Raw genomic sequence first — 22,615 nt, forward strand, 5'->3', positions numbered from 1 at the left:
TGCATGTTCATAGATAGCATGCCCCTGGACGGCGAGTGCCCACCCCCCTCCCTATTTTCAGGAAGGTGGAGTGGCCTTGCCACCGGGAGAAAGGAGCGAAGCTGGGACCGCGACGGCCCGCGTTCGACGGCCCGAGCCCATACCAGGTTTACAAAATCCGAGCGTCACCAGGTCAGGAACTCATTTTAAACCATTGGGGCCATTTATGGAACAAATAACAGAGGGAATGGGGGCCCTAATGAGCCCGCCTCGCCCGACCTTTAACCGAGTGGGCGAAGGGGAGGGAAACATCCTGCCAATGATAGTCATGCCTAATCCAGGAGGAGCAGCCCAGCCAGTACATGTATATCGGGCATGGACACTCAAGGATGTTAAGAAGGCAGTAGAAGGGATAACACACCCCAAAGAGAGTTTCACAAGGTGGCAACGGGATTTTGGAAACCTGGTCGTGAGTTATCGGTTAAACAGTGTTGAATATGAACAAGCCTTGCGAAGTATGTTCGGTTTTGATTGGTGTTTGATAGTAGGGGATTGGAACCCCCATAATGTGGCAGGATTGCATTTCGAATGGGAACCTAATGATAATGTTTACCAACAAAGGAGAATAGCTATGGAAGGGCATATAAGGAAGCAGTACCGAAAAATGGTTGGCTATAATAAAATAAGAGAATGTGTGCAGACAAAGGACGAGGATGTGCGCCACTATTTCGCCAGATTAAGACAAGTATTCAAGGCAAATAGCGGGATAGTGGCGCCCGTCCAGTGGGTGGATGACGGACCATTCGCCCAACAACTAAAAATAGAATTATTAAACGGCATGCGGCCAGAAATAAGCTTGTACATTAAGAAGCACATGGTGGGTTACAGAACCGGAGGGTTAAGGCAATTTAAGGACTGGGCAGTACATGTGGAAGAAAATGCAAAAAGTAGAAAAACCACAACCAAACAAGTTTATCTGGCCGAAGTAATAGAGGGGAAGACGGACTATGGAGGAATGATGAGGGAAAACTAATCTTACCAAGATCACTATTTAAATATGCATGTTTAATCAGCCATGGGGTAACCCATGTCTCAACAGGAGGAATGATACAAATAGTGGACAAAATATTCAAAACATACGGCTACAAGTAGAGCATGAAAAGCTAAAAAGTGTGGATCAGGAGAAAAGTCGTAAATTACATGAATTAACCATTATGCAGGATCGGCGAGAGCAAGCTAGGCCGGACCTTAAAGGACTTGATGAGACTGTGGCAAAAGAGTTCCAGACACTCCATAATCTTAGGAAGCTTTTTGTTCAAGACTTGGCCACGAGAGTCAAAAGAGTTCTGAAATGGATTCTGACGATACTGGTGGGAGCACCGCACAGAAGCAAAAGATCTCCTTTCTTGAAAACAACCTTGAACAGCTCACCAAGGTTCACAAGCAGTTGGTACGAGACAATGCAGACCTTCGGTGTGAGCTTCCAAAACTGGAGAAACGTCTCCGAGCTACATCTGAAAGGGTCAAGGCTTTGGAGTCCGCATTGAAGGATGCGAAGGAGAATGCAGCTCAAGATCGTAAACGCTACCAGCAGGAAGTGGATCGCAGCAAGGAAGCTGTGCGAGCAAAGAACATGGCGAGGAGAGTGCACTCCGCACAGATTGCTAAGCCCATTCGTCCTGGTCAACCCCCAATCCAAGTGCAATTCGTGGGGGCGGTGGATTCTTCCAGAACAGCCAAGTGGTCGCTGTACATGGAGGTGGTGGAGGTGTAAAATCAGATAAGTTTGTCCCTGGAGGGTTGCCTAATAATGCTGAAATTGGAGATATTGGGTTCTTGCCTACATCTGTTAAAGCTGCTAAAGCAACAACATAATCAAAGCGCAACAAATATCATCCAACAACCCCATCATTCCAAGGCAGTGTGAACTCTGCAACTTAGACTTTTTCCACAGGAATATTTTTGGAAGAATAAAAAAAAAAAAAAAAAAAAAACTGGCCTGTACAGCTACATCCTTGCAAAATCTAAGTGCAATGTCGGCATCTTGCAAATACTACATGTGATTTAATGTGTAGCTTCATTGTACAGTACATTGTCATTCATGTCTTAAATTTAGTCTGCACTGTGCCAAGTTGAATGTACGTTGTTGCAGGAAAACCTTAGCAGAAAATTGAAGCCTAATTTGTGTATATTTCATTGTTTTAGGATTTGTGAAACAATGTCGCCAAGTAGATTTGATAAGCTTGTTTTACAATGGGGGTAAAATGATTTGGAGGAACCCAGCTATAACCCTTGTGTAAATTAAGATAGTACCTGTACTTGAAGTTTTCTTGAAATGGGATTTTATCTTGGTTTAAGATGAAGAGTAGTACAATTTTAATACTGAAGGTGCATTTATGACTGTGAGCAGAGAGCTAGGGTAGTTCAGAAAAAGCTGCTAATAAAATACTGGAATGTTTGATGAGATTGTTTAACATGAAAATATTGCATTGTCTGACTAAAGTTTGGGAAGAGCAGATTAAACTATGCTGAAAGCATATTGCTGATCATAAATGAACAAAGAATGTTAAAAGGCATTTTATCTGAAGATGGAAGAGTGTGCAGCAGCATGTCCTGTCCAGATTCTTTGGGATTTCTTTTTGAATGCTTAACTAAGGGTCAGGGTTTCACTATTGGGCTTACTATATAATGAAACAACATTAAAAAGAGCATTTGAGTTAAGAAATTGCACTTGTTTTGGTTGTACAATTGGTTGTAGTTGAAGTGCAAAAAATATTTTTAAAATTTGAAATGTTAATTTCTTTTCAAGCCTTGAACATTTTGCTGTCATTTAATAATAATAATATATCTTTTATTGTCATTGCACGTCAGTGCAACGAGATTTAGTCAATACTTAGATTTTTCAATACTTAGTTCGTGCTCTGGATCATTAGACTCTGTTTAGTGCAGCCTGTGGAAATGAGTCATAAATGGGAAATCTGTGCAAAATTGCAGTATCATTTTATCACCATTGGTTCTTTATAGGTAAATTAATACATTCAATGCTTGTGTTTACTCTAAACTATCTGGGTCCTTAAAAAATAAAATGGTATCCATAAGCAACTTAGATTCTACAAATATGCAGAATAAAATGCTGGTTATTAACCCAAGTCTAAAGGGAAGGTACACTTTGATGTATGAAATTGGATAACTGAGAATCAATTCTTGGAATAAATGAGAAAGCAATGCAAGCTGTTGAAGTGCCCCCAAGGACTTCTCAACTGGGTATAAGTGTTCCTACACAGGTCCTGTTTTTGTTAATACATTGGTCTTTGTTGCCAATTCAAATGTGATGTGTAATATTGCATGTAACTAAAGGCAGAAAGCTGGTTCGGGAAATGGAAAAATATAGTAATTTCTGCACTAACATCCTTCATAGTGATTACAGGAATGTTAGCCGGATTGGGATGCTGTATAATTCCGTGTTCGAAGGTTGTCTCACAGACTAATAGAAACAGCCCTTACAAAGAAAATGCAGATGGTGTACGAGTTGGTTCCTCAGAAAGGAATTGAGGAAGTGAGGAAGAACAATACAATATACAATACAAATTTATTGTCATTTGAGCCCCAGTGAGACTCAAACGAAATTTTGTTTCCACAGCCATACAAACAAAAACAATGTCCTACAGACATACACACAATTAAGTTCACACAAACATCCATCACAGTGAACCCACTGTGAAGAAGTGGTCATTGACCTAAGGGATACCTTCATGGCCTGAACGGACTCCCGCGGATGAACAGATTGCATAAAGTCAAAAGAAGTGCAATGTTGTGGTGGAAACGGGGAGGCGTTCAGGACGGAGGAATTTTTGGAAATTGTTAATAAATTGTTGATAATTGTATAAACAGGGGGAAAATGATATAAAAATTCATTCCTATAGTTATCGGGGACTGTACCTTTAAGAATCATGTATGGGCAAGTCTATCTTGGGATGACATTATGTGCTGACTGTGGGTTTGTACTTTGTACTCTGTGTGACGAGATTAAGTCGTGGTCGCTGTGTGATGAGATTAAGTTGGGAAAACCGGTACCTGCGTGATGAGATTAAGTTGTGGTCGATACATCCTTGTTCACTCCATTGTATAAAATAATGAGTTTGGGCGCTGCTTCGGGAGAGAGACTCCCTCAGACGCCTGTACTCTGTGCGATCCTCTCTCATGTATTAAACATTCAGTTGGATCTAAATTGCTATGACTGTCGTTTGTTGGGAAAATATTTCTAACAGATAATTCTTTCTCCAGCCCTCTTTACTACCCGGAACATTAAAATACGTCGTAACATTGAGAAATTGTGTATCTTACCTGTACCAGACGCTCAAACATGTGTGCAAGTGGTAAAAAGGAAATGTGTATGTCAGAGGGTGAGGCCGTCCATTGTCCCTGTAAATACATAACACACAACACATAACAATAGACAATAGACAATAGACGCAGGAGTAGGCCATTTGGCCCTTCGAGCCAGCACCGCCATTCATTGTGATCATGGCTGATCATCCCCAATCAGTACCCCGTTCCTGCCTTCTCCCCATATCCCCTGACTCCGCTATCTTTTAGAGTCCTGTCTAGCTTGAAAGCATCCAGAGAACCTGCCTCCACCGCCCTCTGAGGCAGAGAATTCCACAGACTCACGACTCTCTGTGAGAAAAAGTGTTCCCTTGTCTCCGTTCTAAATGGCTTACTCCTTCTTCTTAAACTGCGGCCCCTGGTTCTGGACTCCCCCAACATCGGGAACATGTTTCCTGCCTCTAGCGTGCCCATGCCCTTAACAATCCTATATGTTTACAAGTCGATTGCAGACACCTATCTCCACCAATCTTTCAAACATATGATCCAGGTGCAAGAAAGAGATTAGAGCAGGGGTTTGGCAACCTACGGCCCCCGGGCCGAATGTGGCCCGTAACCCGAAATCATCCGGCCCGCAGGCGGATTTTTTCCCCCTTAATCATCCGGCCCGCCGAGCACCCGCCCCGAACGCGGCCGAGTTCTGGCTGTACCTCATCCCGCGCAAAGCCGCCGACACCTTCTGTGAACATGTTTAAGACAGAACTGCAGATGCTGGAAAAATCGAAGGTAGACAAAAATGCTGGAGAAACTCAGCGGGCGAGACATGAGAGGATTGCATGAGGCTGCCTCACCTGCTGAGTTTCTCCAGCAGTTTTGTCAACCTTCTGTGCACACGTGATTTGATGCCTGCCATCCGGGGCGGGACCTATGTGTACACGTGATAGATGTGGCCCGCCATCCGCTCACAGACATGCGTCCCGGCCCCTACGCAGAACAAGGCTGCTCACCCCTGGGTAGGAATATCATCTGGACTCGGAAAACCCGCACTCAACATAATTTGGGGAGAAGAATGAAGTGAGTGGAAAGAGAAAATAAAAATCAGACAGATATATCTATTTCTGTACTGAAAGCATAAAAAAGGAAAGAGGAAAAAGTACCATAACACCAGTGTTCATTATTTGTTAATTGCATTGTCAGAACAAAGTCCACGAGGTTTTCTAACCAGTTGTCATATAATAATAAACTAAATATAAAAGCCTTGCTTATTCTATAGATAAGCGGGCGTTTATTTTTATATTGGAAAAAAAACCTTACATGTGAGCTACAAACAGCAGAGCTGTGAAATAATATAATATGGTGTATAATCTGGCTGTTATAATTATAGATCCATCTGTTCCTTGAAAGAGTTAACTGTTTCATGTTATATTCCCAAAAGATGTTGTACATTCTGAGAGAATGGAGCGGCTGGGCTTGTATACTCTGGAGCAGGGGTGGGGAACCTTTTCATGTTGGAATGCCGCATTAATTTAGCTGTAATCTAATAAGGCTGCATCCAAGAAACTTCAATTAGAAATACTTCAAAATGTACATTATTTTGTTAAAATAGCCCTCATGATTTACTAATGTTTTAATTGTGGCCGTCAGTCGGGGAGGATTATTTTGTTGAATCTTCTTTTACTCTTTGGTATTTTAAATACGTTCATTTTAAGATTAAAATAAAAATGATAAAAGACGAACAAAAACGTATTAACAAAAATAAAAGGATTTGATCTACAAAATTTTGTTTCATTCAAAAGGCCGCACTTAATGGCTTAGAAGGCCACATGCAGCCTTAAGGCTACAGGTTCCCCACCCCTGCTCTGGAGTTTAGAAGGATGAGAGGGCATCTTATTGAAACATATAAGATAATTAAGCGATTGGACACGCTAGAGGCAGGAAACATGTTCCCGATGTTGGGAGAGTCTAGGACCAGGGGCCACAGTTTAAGAATAAGGGGGAAGCCATTTAGAACGGAGGCGAGGAAACACTTCTTCTCACAGAGAGTAGTGAGTCTGTGGAATTCTCTGCCTCAGAGGGCGGTGGAGGCCAGTTCTCTGGATACTTTCAAGAGAGAGCTGGATAGGGCTCTTAAAGATAGCGGAGTCAGGGGATATGGGGAGAAGGCAGGAACGGGGTACTGATTGTGGATGATCAGCCATGATCACATTGAATGGCGGTGCTGGCTCAACCTATTGTCTACTCTGCCTCTGGATTGCCATGGCACCTTCCAACAAGAATGCATATATTGTACATACATTGAATGCATATATTGTACATACACACGTTGTTTATTATGTTGCAAATGTTCTTTTGCTAATCATCATTATGCCCATTTGTCATAACAAAAGGGTAATTAAACAATCACGCAATCTCTCAAAGTGGGAACTTTCACAAATGAGGCACAAAAATGTCATTGTAATTCATGCAATATCACAATTTTACTTCTAATGCAGCTGCCTGGTGTTAAAAAGGTCCATATTGATGCCACAGAAAACTCAGTAGCATCATGTAAAAAAAATCTAAAGGCTTCATCAAGACTGTAGGATCATTGCAAGATGTCATTTGCTCTCTCAGATGCATGGCGCTGTTATGAAGAGGGGAAAGGAAGTTGACCTGGTGTTCTGGCCACCCTCTAGTCCTTCCATCAATATTTCTAAAACAGAGAATCTGGAAGGTATCTTGTCGTTTCTTTCTGTGCATTCAGTCACTTGGTTCGACAGCAGTGACTAAATATCAAAATACTTTCAAAATACGGCATTAGCTATTATTGTTGGTCATGTCCACCCAACATTCCAAACTGAACCATCCTACACAACTAGAGAGCAGTCATGAACCACCATCTACCTCATTAGAGACTCTCGGACTATCTTTGATCGGACTTTATCTTGCACTAAACGTTATTCACGTTATTCTCTTTATCTGTACACCGTAAATGACTTACTTGTAATCACGTATTGTCTTTCCACTGACTGGTTAGCACGCAACAAATTCTTGATTAGAACGGGTGTCAAGGGTTATGGGGAGAAGGCAGGAAAATGGGATTAGGAGGCGGAGATCAGCCATGATTGAATGGCCGCGTGGACTCGATGGGCCGAATGGCCTAATTCTACTATAACTTGTGAACTTGTGAGCAACTTTTCACTGTACCTCGCAACAATGCACAACAATGCAACAATAAACTAAACTAAATTAAATGTACACTGGCACCGTCCCCCAAGTCTTTCTCCGCTACATCCACTACTGTGTCGAGGCTGCCTCCTGCACCCGCCCATTACACCAACTTCACCGCTGGCTTCTCGCCTTCAAATTCACTTGGACTATATGTGACACCTCTCTCGATCTCTCTGACTCCATCACAGAGAACAGACTATCAATTGACGCCAGTCTGAAGAAGGGTCTTGACCTGAAACCTTGCCTATCCATGTCCTCCAGAGATGCTGGATTTGCTCCAGAGATGAGGAGGAATTTCTTTAGTCAGAGGGTGGTGAATCTGTGGAATTCTTTGCCACAAAATGCTGCGGAGGCCAAGTCAGTGGATATTTTTAAGGCAGAGATAGATAAATTCTTGATTAGTCCGGGTGTCAGGGGTTATGGGGCGAAGGCAGGAGAATGGGGTTAGGAGGGAGAGATAGATCGGCCATGATTGAATGGCAGAGTAGACTTGATGGGCCGAATGGTCTAATTCTATTCCTGTCACTTAAGACCTTATGCTGCCTGACTCGCTGAGTTACTCCAGCACTTTGTATTGTTTGCTCACTAGCTATGAGGTACTTTGGGAACACCAGAGGTCATTGGATAAATGCAGCTCTCCTTATGGCTTGCAACAGCATTGAGAACGATAGCCTGAAATCCATACACACACTGAAGTGGACTGTTGCACTGCCACCGCTTAAATTTGCTGTGTTGCTTTCTAAAGGGCCTGTTCCACTTGGGCGTCATTTGCGCGTCACGCAGATGGTGCGCAAAGATTTTGAAATGTTCAAAATATTTTGGCGACACTGATATGATGCCGGCAGTCGCCGAAAAAAATCGCCAAGTGGGACAGTCCTTAGAGTTGGACACAATACTCCAAATACGGCCTGAACGTCCTATGGAGCCACATCACGACTTCCTGATGGTTGAAAACTTCTAATTCCAAGGAGTCAATATCACCACAACTTCTTCTGGTCCGCCTGTATTGAAGCAACGACTAAGAGAGTACACCAATGCCACTACTTCCAATCACAATCAGAATCACAATCACAATAATGCTTTATTAGTGAAGTATGTTTTGCAACATACAAGGAATTTCATTTACCAAGTTAGTCATACAAGGCTTCCTTAGAAGGCTTAGGAAGTTCGGCATGTCCTATTCGGCATGTCACCAACTTCTACAGAGGCACCATAGAAAGCATTTTATCGGGATGCATCACAGCTTGGTTGGGGATCAGCTCCATCCAAGACAGCAAGAAATTGCAGAGAGTTGTAGATGCAGCCCAGACCATCACACAAACCAACCTCCCTTCCATTGACTCCATTTACACCTCACGCTGCCTCAGCAAGGCCAGCAGCATAATCAAGGACGAGTCGCTCTCCCTCTTCCCCCCTCTCCCATCAGGCAAAAGGTACAGAAGTGTGAAAGCGCACGCCTCCAGATTCAGGGACAGTAACGTATGTTTAAGGAGTCGTACAATCCATGTACTGTGCAACATAAAGTCATTTCAATCTAAAGATTTTGTCTTTAGTACACCTCAAGTGACAGCAAAGTTTGCATTGAAACTGTCACAAGTGGAAAGAATCAACCAGCACGATTGCCTGCAGATCTCAACAAAGACTGAAGGTAGACAAAAATGCCGGAGAAACTCAGCGGGTGAGGCAGCAACTAGGGAGTGAAGGAAGACGTGACACAGAAACATAGAAAATAGGTGCAGGAGTAGGCCATTCGGCCCTTCGAGCCTGCACCGCCATTCGATATGATCATGGCTGATCATCTAACTCAGTATCCCGTACCTGCCTTCTCTCCATACCCTCTGATCCCTTTAGCCACAAGGGCCTCATCTAACTCCCTCTTAAATATAGCCAATGAACTGGCCTCAACTACCTTCTGTGGCAGAGAATTCCACAGATTCACCACTCTCTGTGTAAAAAATGATTTTCTCATCTCGGTCCTAAAAGACTTCCCTCTTATCCTTAAACTGTGACCCCTAGTTCTGGACTTCCCCAACATCGGGAATAATCTTCCTGCATCTAGCCTGTCCAACCCCTTAAGAATTTTGTAAGTTTCTATAAGATCCCCCCCCTCAATCTTCTGAATTCCAGCGTGTACAAGCCGAGTCTATCCAGTCTTCCTTCATATGAAAGTCCTGCCATCCCAGGAATCAGTTTCGGTGACATTTCGGGTCGAGACCCTTCTTCAGACTTGAGAAGGATCTCGACCCACGAAACGTCACCTATAGGGCCCGTCCCACTTGGGCGTCATTTGCGCGTCACGCAGATGGTGCGCGAAGATTTTGTACATCCCAAAATCCTGGGGCGCCGCGCGCGACCCTGCCTACGCCACCATGCGTCGTGACGCGTAAATGATGTCGCATAAATTACACGCAAACGACACCCAGGTGGGACAGGCCCTTATTCCTTCGCTCCATAGACGCTGCCTCACCCGCTGAGTTTCTCCAGCATTTTTGACTACCTTCGATTTTTCCAGCATCTGCAGTTCCTTCTTCAACAAAGACTGAAGCTGTTTATAAATATAACTCGTAATAAAAGCGTCTTGACATTTACCTCGGTAACTTTCACAAAAGCAGAGAAATTAGCCACAATATTTTTATGAGTCAGCATTGCCCCTTTGGGTTTTCCTGGAAGAGCAACAGAAATCACATTTTATTAACAGCGTATAAATCAGCAATCCGTCCATCATCAGAATCAAAACCGATAAGAGTCAAAGTCATACAGCGTAGAACCAGGCCCTTCAGCCCAACTTACCCACATGGGGCAGCATATCCCACGCACATGAGAGTCCCCCCACGAGAGGGATAGATGCACACAGTCTCTTGCCCACAGTAGGGGAACCAAGAACCAGAGGACATGAGTTTAAGGTGAGGGGGGGGGGGGGGAGATTTAATAGGAACACATAGAGAACTAGGTGCAGGAGTAGGCCATTCGGCCCTTCGAGCCAGCACCGCCATTTAATACGATCATTGCTGATCATCCAAACTCAGTACCACGTTCCTGCTTTCCACTCCATATCCCTTGATTCCGTTGGCCCAAAGACCTGGGAGGGGGGGTGGGGGCAAAGTCGACCTGGAAGCTCGTTCCATACGCCCACCACCTTTTTCACACGAAGGGTGGTGGGCGTATGGAACGAGCTTCCGGAGGAGGTAATTGAGGCAGGTACTAGCACAACTTTTAAGAAACGTTCAGACAGGGTACATGGATGGGACAGGTTTGGAGGGATATGGGCCTAACGCAGGCAGGTGGGCTGGTGTAGATGGGACACGTGTGGACAGGTTGGGTTGACGGGCCTGTTTCCACGCTGTGTAACTCTGTGACCATGACCTTCCTGCGTTCAACCCGGCCGCAGGGGGCAAAGTCGACCTGCCGATCGGCGTGGAAATCCCGGTGAGGTTGAGATCGGCCACTTCACCCGGCCTAGGCACCACATTTTCGGGGGGACTTCCGGGGTGGTGGTGGTGGTGGGGAGATTTTGTCCAGATAAAAGGATGGGCTGGACCACCAGATGTTGGGGGGGTCCAGAACCAGGGGCCACAGTTTAAGAATAAGGGGTAAGCCATTTAGAACCGAGACGAGGAAACACTTCTTCACCCAGAGAGTTGTGAGTCTGTGGAATTCTCTGCCTCAGAGGGCAGTGGAGGCCGGTTCTCTGGATACTTTCAAGAGAGAGTTAGATAGGACTCTTAAAGATAGCGGAGTCAGGGGATATGAGGAGAAGGTAGGAACGGGGTACTGATTGGGGATGATCAGCCATGATCACATTAAATGGCGGTGCTGGCTCGAAGGGCCCAATGGCCTACTCCTGCACCTATTGTCCATTGCTGGAAAATCAGTGTGTGAGAAAGAACTGCAGATGCTGGAGTTGCTCCAGCACAAAATGTTGGAGCAACTCAGCGGGTGAGGCAGCGTCTATGGAGAGAAGGAATGGGTGAGGGTTTGCCCCCCTCCCCCCCGACATCAGTGTGAAGAAGGGTCTCGACTGGAAACGTCACTCATTCCTTCTCTCCATTGATGCTGGAAAATCAGTGGTGGACCTGTTTCATTTTTTAAAAAAAATATTTGGACAGATATATGGATATGGATTGCTCTATGGGCCAAAGACTGGCAAATCGGACTAGCCCCATTTACCTACTTGATCAGCCTGTACAAGGTGGGCTGAAGGCTGTGTTGTACGGCTCTATGCGTCTAAATATAAATTTAATGGGGGTAAGCTTCAAAAGAACTTGAAGACATACAGTATATTTTTAATGTGTAAGAAAAAACTGCAGATGCCGGTTTAAATCAAAGGTACACACAAAATGCTGGAGTAACTCAGCAGGTCAGGCAGCATCTCTGGAGAGAAGGAATGGGCGACGTTTCGGGTCAAGACCCTTCTTCAGACTGATGTCAGGGGAGGAGGCGGGACAAATATAGAATGTAATCAGAGGCAGTAAGACTAGTGGGAGAACTGGGAAGGGGGAGGGGATGGAGAGAGGGGGAAAGCAAGGGCTATCTGAAGTTAGAGAAGTCAATGTTCATACCGCTGGGGTGTAAGCCACCCAAGCGAAATATGAGGTGCTGCTCCTCCAATTTGCGCTGGGCCACACTCTGACCATGGAGGAGGCCCAGGACGGAAAGGTCAGATTGGGAATGGGAGGGGGAGTTGAAGTGCTGAGCAACCGGGAGATCAGGTAGGTTAAGACGGACTGAGCGGAGGTGTTCAGCAAAACGATCGCCGAGCCTGCGCTTGGTCTCGCCGATGTAGAGAAGTTGACACCTGAAAGCGGATACAGTAGATGAAGTTGGAGGACGTGCAAGTGAACCTCTGCCTCACCTGGAAAGACTGTTTGGGTCCTTGGATGGAGTCGAGGGAGGAGGTAAAGGGACAGGTGTTGCATCTCCTGCCGATGCAGGGAAAAGTACCCGGGGAGGGGGTGGTTTGGGTGGGAAGGGACGAGTTGATCAGGGAGTTTTGAATACAGTATATTTTAATATTTTGCAACCCAAAACTAATATTGGGGGCAGCACAGTGGCTCAGCGGTAGAATTAGAAACATAGAAAATAGGTGCAGGAGGAGGCCATTCGGCCCTTCGAGCCAGCACTGCCATTCATTGTGATCATGGCTGATCGTCCCCAATCAATAACCTGTGCCTGCATTCTCCCCATACCCCTTGATTCCACTAGCCCAGGGAGCTCTATCTAACTCTCTCTTAAATCCATCCAGTGATTTGGCCTCCACTGCCCTCTGTGGCAGGGAATTCCACAAATTCACAACTCCCTGGGTGAAAGAGTTTTTTCTCACCTCAGTCTTAAATGCCCTTTATTCTAAGCCTGTGGCCCCTGGTTCTGGACTCGCCCAATATTGGGAACATTATTCCTGCATCTAGCTTGTCCAGTCCTTTTATAATTTTATATGTTTCTATAAGATCCTCCCTCGTCCTTCTAAACTCCAGTGAATACAAGCCTAGTCTTTTCAATCTTTCCTCATATGACAGTCCCACCATCCCAGGGATCAATCTTGTGAACCTACGCTGCACTGCCTCAATCACAAGGATGTCCTTCCTCAAATTAGGAGACCAAAACTATATGCAATACTCCAGATATGGTCTTACCAGAGCCCTATACAACTGCAGAAGGACCTGCCTACTCCTATACTGAAATCCTCTTGTTGATGCCTCACAGCACCAGAGACCCGGGTTCAATCCTGACTACGGGGGCAGTTAGTACGGAGTTTCAATTTTCTGCCTGTGACCACATGGGTTTTCTCCGGGTGTTCCAGTTACCTCCCACACTCCAAAGGCGTATAGGTTTGTGTCAATTGGCTTCAGTGAAATTGTAAAATCATCCATAGTGTGTAGAATCGAGCTAGTGGAGGAGGCTAATCGCTCCTCGACACGGTCTCGGTGGGCCAAAGGGCCTGTTGCCGTGCTGTATCTCTAAAGACGAATTTGGGTGATCGAGGAATATTCTTTAGTTTAGTTTGGTTTAGAGATACAGCACGGAAACAGGCCTTGGTCTCACCAAATAACGATCCCCGTACACTAGCACTATCCTACGTACTAGCGACAATTAGCAATTTTGCCCCATCTAATTTACCTGCAAACCTGTAGGTCTTTGGAGTGTGGGTGGAGAGCGGAGCCTCCAGAGAAAACCCATGCGGTCACAAGGAGAGCGTGCAAACTCCCGATAGACAGCACCCGTAGTCAGGATGGAACCCGGGTCTCTGGCGCTGTGAGGCAGCAACTCGACCGTTGCGCCATCGTGCCGCCCCTTGTGTGATAATAGAATAGGGCCCTCCAATTCTGTTGCTGCCAGAGAAATAATAAAATTAATCCTTTACAAGGGGAAACATGAATGGACATTTCTAAAAAAAACGAAAACTCCTCACAGTTTCCTTGGAGTTACTTGCCTGTGGTTCCGCTGGTGAAACATATAACAGCCAAGTCTTTGGGTTCTGCTGGCTGGAAAGATAGAAAAGAAAAGATTATTAAATGGGAACTATCACAAGAAAATTCTCTGTCTCAGAAGGCGGTGGAGGCCAATTCTCTGGATGCTTTCAAGAGAGAGCTAGATAGAGCTCTTAAAGATAGCGGAGTCAAGGGATATGGGGAGAAGGCAGGAACGGGGTACTGATTGGGGATGAACAGCCATGATCACATTGAATGGTGGTGCTGGCCCGAAGGGCCAAATGGCCTACTCCTGCACCTATTCTCTATTGTCTATTGAATCCTATGTGGAGTATGAATGTTCTCCTCCATGACCATGTAGTTTTCTACCAGTTGCTCTGGTTTGCAACTTTAAAAATGTGACAAGGTTCCGCATGGTAGGCTGCCCTGGAAGGTTAGATCGCATGGGATCCAAGGAGAGATAGCTGTGCTGGCTCGAAGGGCCGAATGGCCCACTCCTACACCTATTGTCTATTGATATTAACAAATGAGGCGCAATTTTTTTTTTTCTCTTTAATAAATATTTTTATTAGAAGCATATACATATCATAACCAAAACACAATTTGTTTATCATTTACATATTAACACAGCTACTATTTTTTTTAATTTTTAAATAGATTTTTTGAAAGATAGAGCTATAGAAAGAAGGGAGGTAGAAAAAAGAGAAAAAAATAAGAGATATTACCAATAACACAATTTTGGAGATAGGTCCATAGATTATAAAATGTAATTATTCATCCAATCCTGGATTCAAGTTCCAGTCAAGTTTCCGTGCTGGACCAATTTACCCTTTCAGAAAGTCAATAAATGGAGACCATATTCTAGTAAATAATTCTGGTTTGTCAATTAAGACAAGTCTAATTTTTTTCAAGTATAAGGTCTCAGACATTTCCATAATCCACAATTTAATTGTGGGGTTGTTGGGTTTTTCCAAAATTTTAATATTATTTTTTTCCCAATTATTATACTATAATCAAGGAAATTTCTTTGGCTTGTTGTAAGTTTTAGGCTTTGTTCTGATATTCCTAATATTATTAGTTTTGGATCAGGATCCAATTGGATATTAACAACTTCAGAAATAATTTAAAAAATATCCGTCCAGAAATGTTAAATTTTTATACAGTTTACAAAAGTATGAGTTAAATTAGCTTCTGAATATTGACATTTGTCACAGATAGGAGAAATATTTGGAAAGATTCTATTTAATTTTGTTTTAGAATAGTGCAGTCTATGTAGTACTTTAAATTATATTAAAGAGTGTCTGACATTTAACGAGCATTGATGTATATGTTGTAGACTTTCATCCCACATATCTTTCATTATAGGTATAAAGCATAAAAACATTGTCCATAGGTTTAAGGAGGTGGAAAAGGGCAACAAGAACTTGTATCAGTCAGAGTATTGAGTATAGAAGTTGGGAGGTCATGATGCAGTTGTATAAAGGGCCTGTCCAACTTGGCGATTTTTTCGGCGACTGCCGGCATCATAACAGGGTCGCCATAAGATTTTGAACATGTCAAAATCCAGCGGCGACAAAAAAAATGTTGCGACACCTGAACAAACACTGCACGTCAATACGTCATCGCGCTGCATCACGCCGCAAATCTTTCGGTGACCTGATACGTCAGTCGATGATGCCAGCAGTCGCCGAAAAAAATCGGCAAGTGGGACAGGCCCTTTGGACGTAGATAAGGCCGCATTTAAAGCATTGTGCTGAGTTCTGGTCAACATGTTATAGGAAAGATGGTGTAAAGTTGGAAAGGGGGCAGAGAGGATTTACACGTATGTTGTCAGGGCTCAAGGCCCTCTCCCGAGCCAGCACGTCCTTCCTCAGATATGGTGCCCAAAATTGCTCACAATATTCCAAATGCGACCTTACCAAAGCCTTATAGAGCCTCTCAAGGGCCTGTCCCACTTACTCAACTTTCTCGGTGACTGCCGGCACTCTTGACTCTTGACTTACGTCGCTAATGTATGGGATAGAAGTAGTGTACGGGTGATCGGTGGTCGGCGCGGACCCGGTGGGCCGAAGGGCCTGTTTCCATGCTGTATGTTTAAATTAAACTAAAACACTATTCCAGAGAAAATCTAAAGAAGGGTCTCTACCCGAAACGTCACCCAATTTCTTCTATCCAGAGATGCTGGCTGCTCTATGGAGTTCCACCGCACAATTAAAGCATGGAATAGTCTTCACCCTACTATAGTTACCCAACCAGAAGCAATTAAATTTAAGGTAGCTCTTTTTTTCCCCAATAACCCTTTATTGTTTAAGTCCAAGTCAAGAGTCAAGAGTTTTATTGTCATGTGTCCCAGATAGGACAATGAAATTCTTACTTGCTGCAGCACAACAGAGTATGTGAACATAATGCAGAACAGGAGATAAAAGTTCATTGTGTTTATATACCATAGACCATATATATATACACAATAAATAAACAGATAAAATGCAATAGGCTGTTATTTTTTAGAGTTTGGTGGTGGTGTTTAAATTCTGTTTAAATTCCATTTCGAATATTTTTGGAGGACTAGGAAACCAAGAAGCAAGAATTACTCCAGGGAGTTACTCCAGCTCCAGCGAGTGAGTCTGTGTTGGTTTTCAGCGGTCGCAGCGAGTGGACAGCAATGGCAGCCAGATCTCCCACCATGCAAAGGGAGGGAGAAAGTGGCCGACGCCGACCAGTTGCAGTGGCAGTGCGCATGTGCAAGGCGGCTGGCCGTGCCGGCGGACGAGCAGCGGGCGGAGACCCGAGACACGGACACGGATAGCGGGTGGAGACGGAGAGTGACAGAGAGAGAGAGAGAGAGAAAGATAGAGAGGGGGACCCTGCTCAGAATTAAACGCTAGGTCTCCTGGGTGCGTGCCAAGCCGGGCAAAATGACATGGCTTTTAGGTTGCCCGGCGGGACTGTGGGTTGCCATTGGCAACTGGGCAACCGCTAATTTCGAGCCCTGAGATAGGTACAATCGAAACAAAGATATTTTTATCATTGTTGTGTTATGAATACTACAGAGAATATTATGTACTCTCATGATCACATTTAATAGAATATTATTGCTTAAATATATAGTTATTGGCCTTTGCATTTTGGAAAAGTCCCAGCTGAGAGGAAGACAGCAAAATACTGAAATTATTGGGGGTGAAAATGATTTCAGGACAGTTTGTTAGGAAAATGAAAGAAATGGTAACAGAATATTTATACAGCTGAGCGAGTATAATTTTATGGATGAGAAATTGTGTTCAACCAATTGATGACTTCTTTGACAAAGTAACTAGCATGTTAGATAACAAGGAAGCCAATGGATGTAGAAAATGTTGTTATACATAATTTGGTCTGTGAAGTGCCCCATAAAAGATTACCGCATTAGATAAGCACCTGTGGACTTGAATGTGATAGGTTAAGTCCAGGGGGTCAGATATGGGGCTTTATGTGTGGGACAGAAATATTGTCAGTGCAGAGGGGCTAGGAGCAAGGTCAAGTGTGCATCCAGAGTCAAGGTCTGGAATAGTACTAGGTGTGCAGTCAAAGCTGGGACAATGGGAGTGTTCAGCACTGGGAACCTAAGCAGGTAAGCAGCTATGATCAGGGTAGAATAGGGGGCCAGGTGTAAGGCTGGACTCAGGGTCAGGAATGAGAGAAGGTATGGAACTGGAGTCAGGGTCAGGAGAAGTACCAGGTGTGCAGTGAGACCCAGGTTGGCCAACATGGGCCAAGTGTTTGATTATAATCTGATTTCCATACATGAATACACTAGGATCATTCATGTGCTGCACGTGTCGATCAGAGCCTGGGCTCCACTATGGAATGTAATTAGGAATGTCATTTAATCTAACCTTATTCACAGCTAAACCAATTTAAAGCATATTTATTGCATTCAAGTGTAAGTTAAAAGACTTGCTACAGTATGCACCATATTGCACAATTTCAAGCTGAAAAATGCAAAAGCTCCGTACCAATGGGAGAGGGGACACTCTTCATGTTAAATTGTATTAAATCTTACATTTAATACCATTGGGTCTCATCTTCCCTAGCAGCCTGACGTGCGGAACCTTATCGAAGGCCTTCTGAAAATCTAGGTAAACAACATTCTGCAGCTCCCCTCTGTCTGTCCTGCTATTAACTTCCTCAAAGAACTGCAGCAGATCCGTCAGGCAAAACCTTCCCTTCACAAAACCACGCTGACTTCGGCCTATTTTATCGTGATCTTCTAAGTACTCCGTAACCTCATCCTTTGTCCTTTGGACTCTATAATCATACCAACCAGGTTGGGACTCTATTCCTTGGAGCGCAGGAGGATGAGGGATGATCTTGGATAGAACAGGTTTGGAGGGATATGGATCAAATGCTGGCAGGTGAGACATGTTGGGCGGTGTGGACAAGTTGGGCTGAAGGGCCTGTTTCCACGCTGTATCACTCAGTGACTCTATCTTATTGAGGTGGATAAAATCATTAGAGGAATAGATCGGGTAGACACACAAGAGTCTCTTGGCCAGAGGAGGGGAATTGAGGCCCAGAGGACATAGGTTTAAGGTGAAGGGGGAAAGATTTAAAAGAAATCTGAGGGGTAACTTTTTCGCACAAAGGGTGGTGGCTATATGGAACAAGCTGCCAGAGGAGGTAGATGAGGCTGGTACAATCGCGACGTTTAAGAAACATTTAGACAGGTACATGGATTTGGCCCATACAATAGACAGTAGACAATAGACAATAGGTGCAGGAGCAGGCCATTTAGCCCTTCGAGCCAGCACTGCCATTCAATGTGATCATGGCTGATCATCCACAATCAGTACCCCGTTCCTGCTTTCTCCCCAGATCCCCTGACTCCGCTATTTTTAAGAGCCCTATCCAGCTCTCTCTTGAAAGCATCCAGAGAACCTGCCTCCACCGCCCTCTGAGGCAGAGAATTCCACAGACTCACCACTCTCTGTGTGAAAAAGTGTTTCCTCGTCGCCGTTCTAAATGGCTTAAACCTTAAAAAGTCATAAGCCTGAAAATATTTGGTTGAATAATTGTTATTCTGGATAAGTAACAATAAAATTAATTGCACTCTGATGTGCCGACCAGCCGACCAGCAATCCCTGCACACTAACACTACCCTACACACACAAGGGACAATTTACAATTGTACCAAGCCAATTACCTACAATCCTGTCCGTCTTTGGAGTGTGGGTGGAAACTGGAGCTCCCCGAGAAAACCCACGCAGGTCACAGAGAGAAAGTACAATCTTCAATCTGACAAACACTGGTAGTCAGGATTGAACACGGGTCTTTGACGTTGTAAGGCAGCAACTCTACCGCTGCGCTACTGTGCTGCCCATTTTAATACTCCTAAATCGATTCGGAGTTCCGTAAACAAATTTGAGCAAAAAGCAAAATGCTGGAGCATCTCTGCGGGTCAGGCGGCGTCTGTGGAGGGAATGGATAGGTGTTGTTTCGGGTCGGGAACCTTCTTCAGATAGATCAGTCTGAAGAAGAATCCTGACATGAATCCTGACATTCCATAAGACCACAAGACATAGGAGAATGGTTAGGCCATTGTGCCCATAAGGTCATAAGGAATAGTAGAATTAGGCCATTCGGCCCATCAAGTCTACTCCACCATTCAATCGTGGCTGATCTATCTCTCCCTCCTAACCACTTTGTCAGTCTATTATACTCGTCCCCGGTGGCCTCAGTACAAACAAACGGCACACTGTCGCCCCACTTCCACCTTCAGAGAGGTACCAGACAGGGTTGCCCGTTATCACCACTTCTGTTTGCTGTCGCGATAGAACCCTTGGCGGTCTGGTTACGCTCAGAGAAGGGCTTTAAAGGTATTACACGGTTCGACACAACTCATAAAGTCTCATTGTATGCGGATGACCTGCTCCTGTACATCTCAACCCAGTCAGCTCTCTCCCTGTGATTACAAATATTTTAGAACGGTTTGGTGCGTATTCTGGTTATAAACGTAACTACCAAAAGAGTGAGCTATTACCGATTAACTCATTGGCTAAGCAGCTCCCTCGCTCTTTAACCTCATTCAAATGGGCAGAGGACAGGTTTCGCTAGCTCGGCGTCTTTATCACAACACCCTTATCTGATATGTTCCGCACAAACTTTCTGCCTCTGGTTGAGAAAGCTGAAAGAGATTTTGACCGCTGGTCAGTTTTACCGCTATCCCTCGTGGGCCGGATAAATCTGGTCAAGATGGTCGTCCTACCCAAATTCCTGTATCTTTTCCAGCACGTCCCTATACTTATCACTAAATCTTTATTTTTGATAAATTAGAAAGGACAATATCTAAATTTTTATGGGGTAGCAAACCGGCTAGAATCCGAAAGGCGATACTGCAGTCTCCTAAGAGTGACGGCGGTTTGGCACTTCCTGACTTTAGGCGATACTATTGGGCAGCTAACTTGCAAAAACTCCTGTATTGGATGAATGATGATTGCGACCACCTACCGACCAGGGTACACATGGAAAAGGCGAGTTCACATCTCCCGTTGCGGTCTGTCCTATGCTCCCAACTCCCCCTTCCTATAACATCTGTGGGTGCAGGCCCAATTGCGTCCCTCTCACTCAAGATATGGAGTCAATTCAGGAAAAACTTCGGTTTACAAGGCCCTTCCATCTTGACCCCACTGCTTAAAAACCACATCTTTAAACCTTCAAGTACAGACCACGCATTCAAAACCTGGCATAGCAACGGTATCAGTCGTATCAAAAACCTATACAAGGATGGCATCTTTTCGTCTTTTGCGGAGCTCTCGTCCAACTATAGCCTCCCAAACGCCCACCTTTTTTGTTTTTTCCAGATTAGGGATTTTGTGAAGAAGACATTCCCCCATTTCCCAAATCGCCCCCCTGAAACCCTGACCTATACCATCCTAGCGCTAGATCTCAACCGGAAGAAACGCATCTCTGTTTTGTATAACTTGTTAGGGTCGGTTATATTGAAACCTCATACCTCATTAAAAGCTGCGTGGGAGGGTGAGCTGAATACGAAACTAACAGACCAGCAATGGGACTCTGCCTTGGATTTGACCCATTCTTCCTCCATATGTGCCCGTCATGGCCTAATCCAATGCAAAGTCCTTCACAAAGTCCACTACACAAATGCAAGATTATCTAGAATTTACCCCGCTGTTAGGGACACCTGCAACAGATGTAATCAATCTCCTGCCAACCATAGCCATATGTTTTGGTCTTGCCCTAAGCTAGCAGCCTTTTGGAGGAGTGCTTTCGACTTGATAAGCAGAGCCTACGGCCAGACTATTCCTCCAAACCCACTGTCAGCCATTTTCGGTACCCCTCCCAACACCAACCTCTCTGTTGCGGTGAAACGGGTTCTAGCTTTTACAACCTTGTTAGCCCGGAGACTGATCTTGCTTAACTGGAGGCTCACCTGTCCCCCGACACACACCCGCTGGATTAAGGAGGTGCTTTACAATTTAAAGCTTGAAAAACGTAGGTTCTCTCTCAAAGGCTCTACCAAGACATTCCTAGATACATGGAACCCTTTCTTGGAACTTGTTAACTCTCTCAACTTGTCCCCGGACTCGGAAGAGGACTGAGTGCTCTACACCATTGTTCTGCTCTACTGCAGCTGCTCTCCCCTTAACCCCCCCCCCCCCCCCCCCCCCCGTCCCCACACTTATTTATTTAATTACTTACTTATTTACTGTTATTAGTGACCCCTTTTTTTTTCTTTCTTTTTTTTTTTTTTAGTACTTTTTGTTTCGTTTATCTTACCATATTTGTGTGGATGTGTATGTATGTGAGTGTTGTTTGTCCCCGTTTGGTTCCGACCTGATTCGGGTGGATTGAAGGTGGGTAAGGGTAAGGGCTTTGAGGGTCGCTTACATACTGTTGCACAATTATAATAATAATAATAATGGATGGGATTTATATAGCGCCTTTCTAATACTCAAGGCGCTTTACATCGCATTATTCATTCACTCAGTCACACTCGGTGGTGGTAAGCTACTTCTGTAGCCACAGCTGCCCTGGGGCAGACTGACGGAAGCGTGGCTGCCATTCTGCGCCTACGGCCCCTCCGACCACCACCAATCACTCACACACAGGCAAAGGTGGGTGAAGTGTCTTGCCCAAGGACACAACGACAGTATGCACTCCAAGCGGGATTCGAACCGGCTACCTTCCGGTCGCCAGCCGAACACTTAGCCCATTGTGCCATCTGTCGTCCCAAATTATGCTTTGACTGTCACTGTCTGTTATCATTGTATGTATGCAAATTGCTGTGAAATTCAAATAAAAAGATTTAAATCAAGTCTACTCCACCATTCAATCGTGGCTGATCTATCTCTCCCTCCTAACCCCATTCTCCTGCCTTCTCCCCATAACCACTGACATCCGTACTAATCAAGAATCTATCTATCACTGTCTTGAAAATATCCATTGACTTGACCCCCACAGCCTACTGTGACAATGAATTCCACAGATTCATCACCCTCTGACTGAATACATTTCTCCTCATCTCCTTCCTAAACGAGCGTCCTTTAATTCTGAGCTCATGACCTCTAGTGTCCTAGACTCTCCCACTAGTGGAAGCATCCTCTCCACATCCACTCTATCCAAGCCTTTCACTATTCTGTATGTTTCATTGAGGTCCCCCCTCATTCTTCTAAACTCCA

At 44.6% G+C, this 22,615-nt stretch overlaps 1 protein-coding gene and 1 long non-coding RNA gene across 8 annotated transcripts in view; one reads left to right on the top strand and one right to left on the bottom strand.

The window, feature by feature from the left end:
* Positions 1 to 22,615, bottom strand: part of acsl1 (acyl-CoA synthetase long chain family member 1) — a 148,385-nt gene that overhangs the window by 42,021 nt on the left and 83,749 nt on the right. For all 7 annotated transcript variants that reach the window (XM_033018555.1, XM_033018549.1, XM_033018553.1 and 4 more), the window contains exons 9-11: positions 13,943 to 13,994; positions 10,105 to 10,178; positions 4,324 to 4,401 (exon numbers count right to left, since the gene is read on the bottom strand). In XM_033018555.1, the coding sequence (XP_032874446.1) occupies positions 4,324 to 4,401; positions 10,105 to 10,178; positions 13,943 to 13,994 (204 nt within the window). The remainder of the gene's footprint in view (positions 1 to 4,323; positions 4,402 to 10,104; positions 10,179 to 13,942; positions 13,995 to 22,615) is intronic.
* Positions 662 to 20,644, top strand: LOC116971397. Its single transcript, XR_004411488.1, has 4 exons — positions 662 to 901; positions 12,098 to 12,108; positions 15,374 to 15,378; positions 20,635 to 20,644. It is a non-coding gene; the product is annotated as an uncharacterized LOC116971397 (long non-coding RNA).

Source organism: Amblyraja radiata, chromosome 3 (genome assembly GCF_010909765.2).
Source record: "Amblyraja radiata isolate CabotCenter1 chromosome 3, sAmbRad1.1.pri, whole genome shotgun sequence".
Lineage (NCBI taxonomy): Eukaryota > Metazoa > Chordata > Chondrichthyes > Rajiformes > Rajidae > Amblyraja > Amblyraja radiata.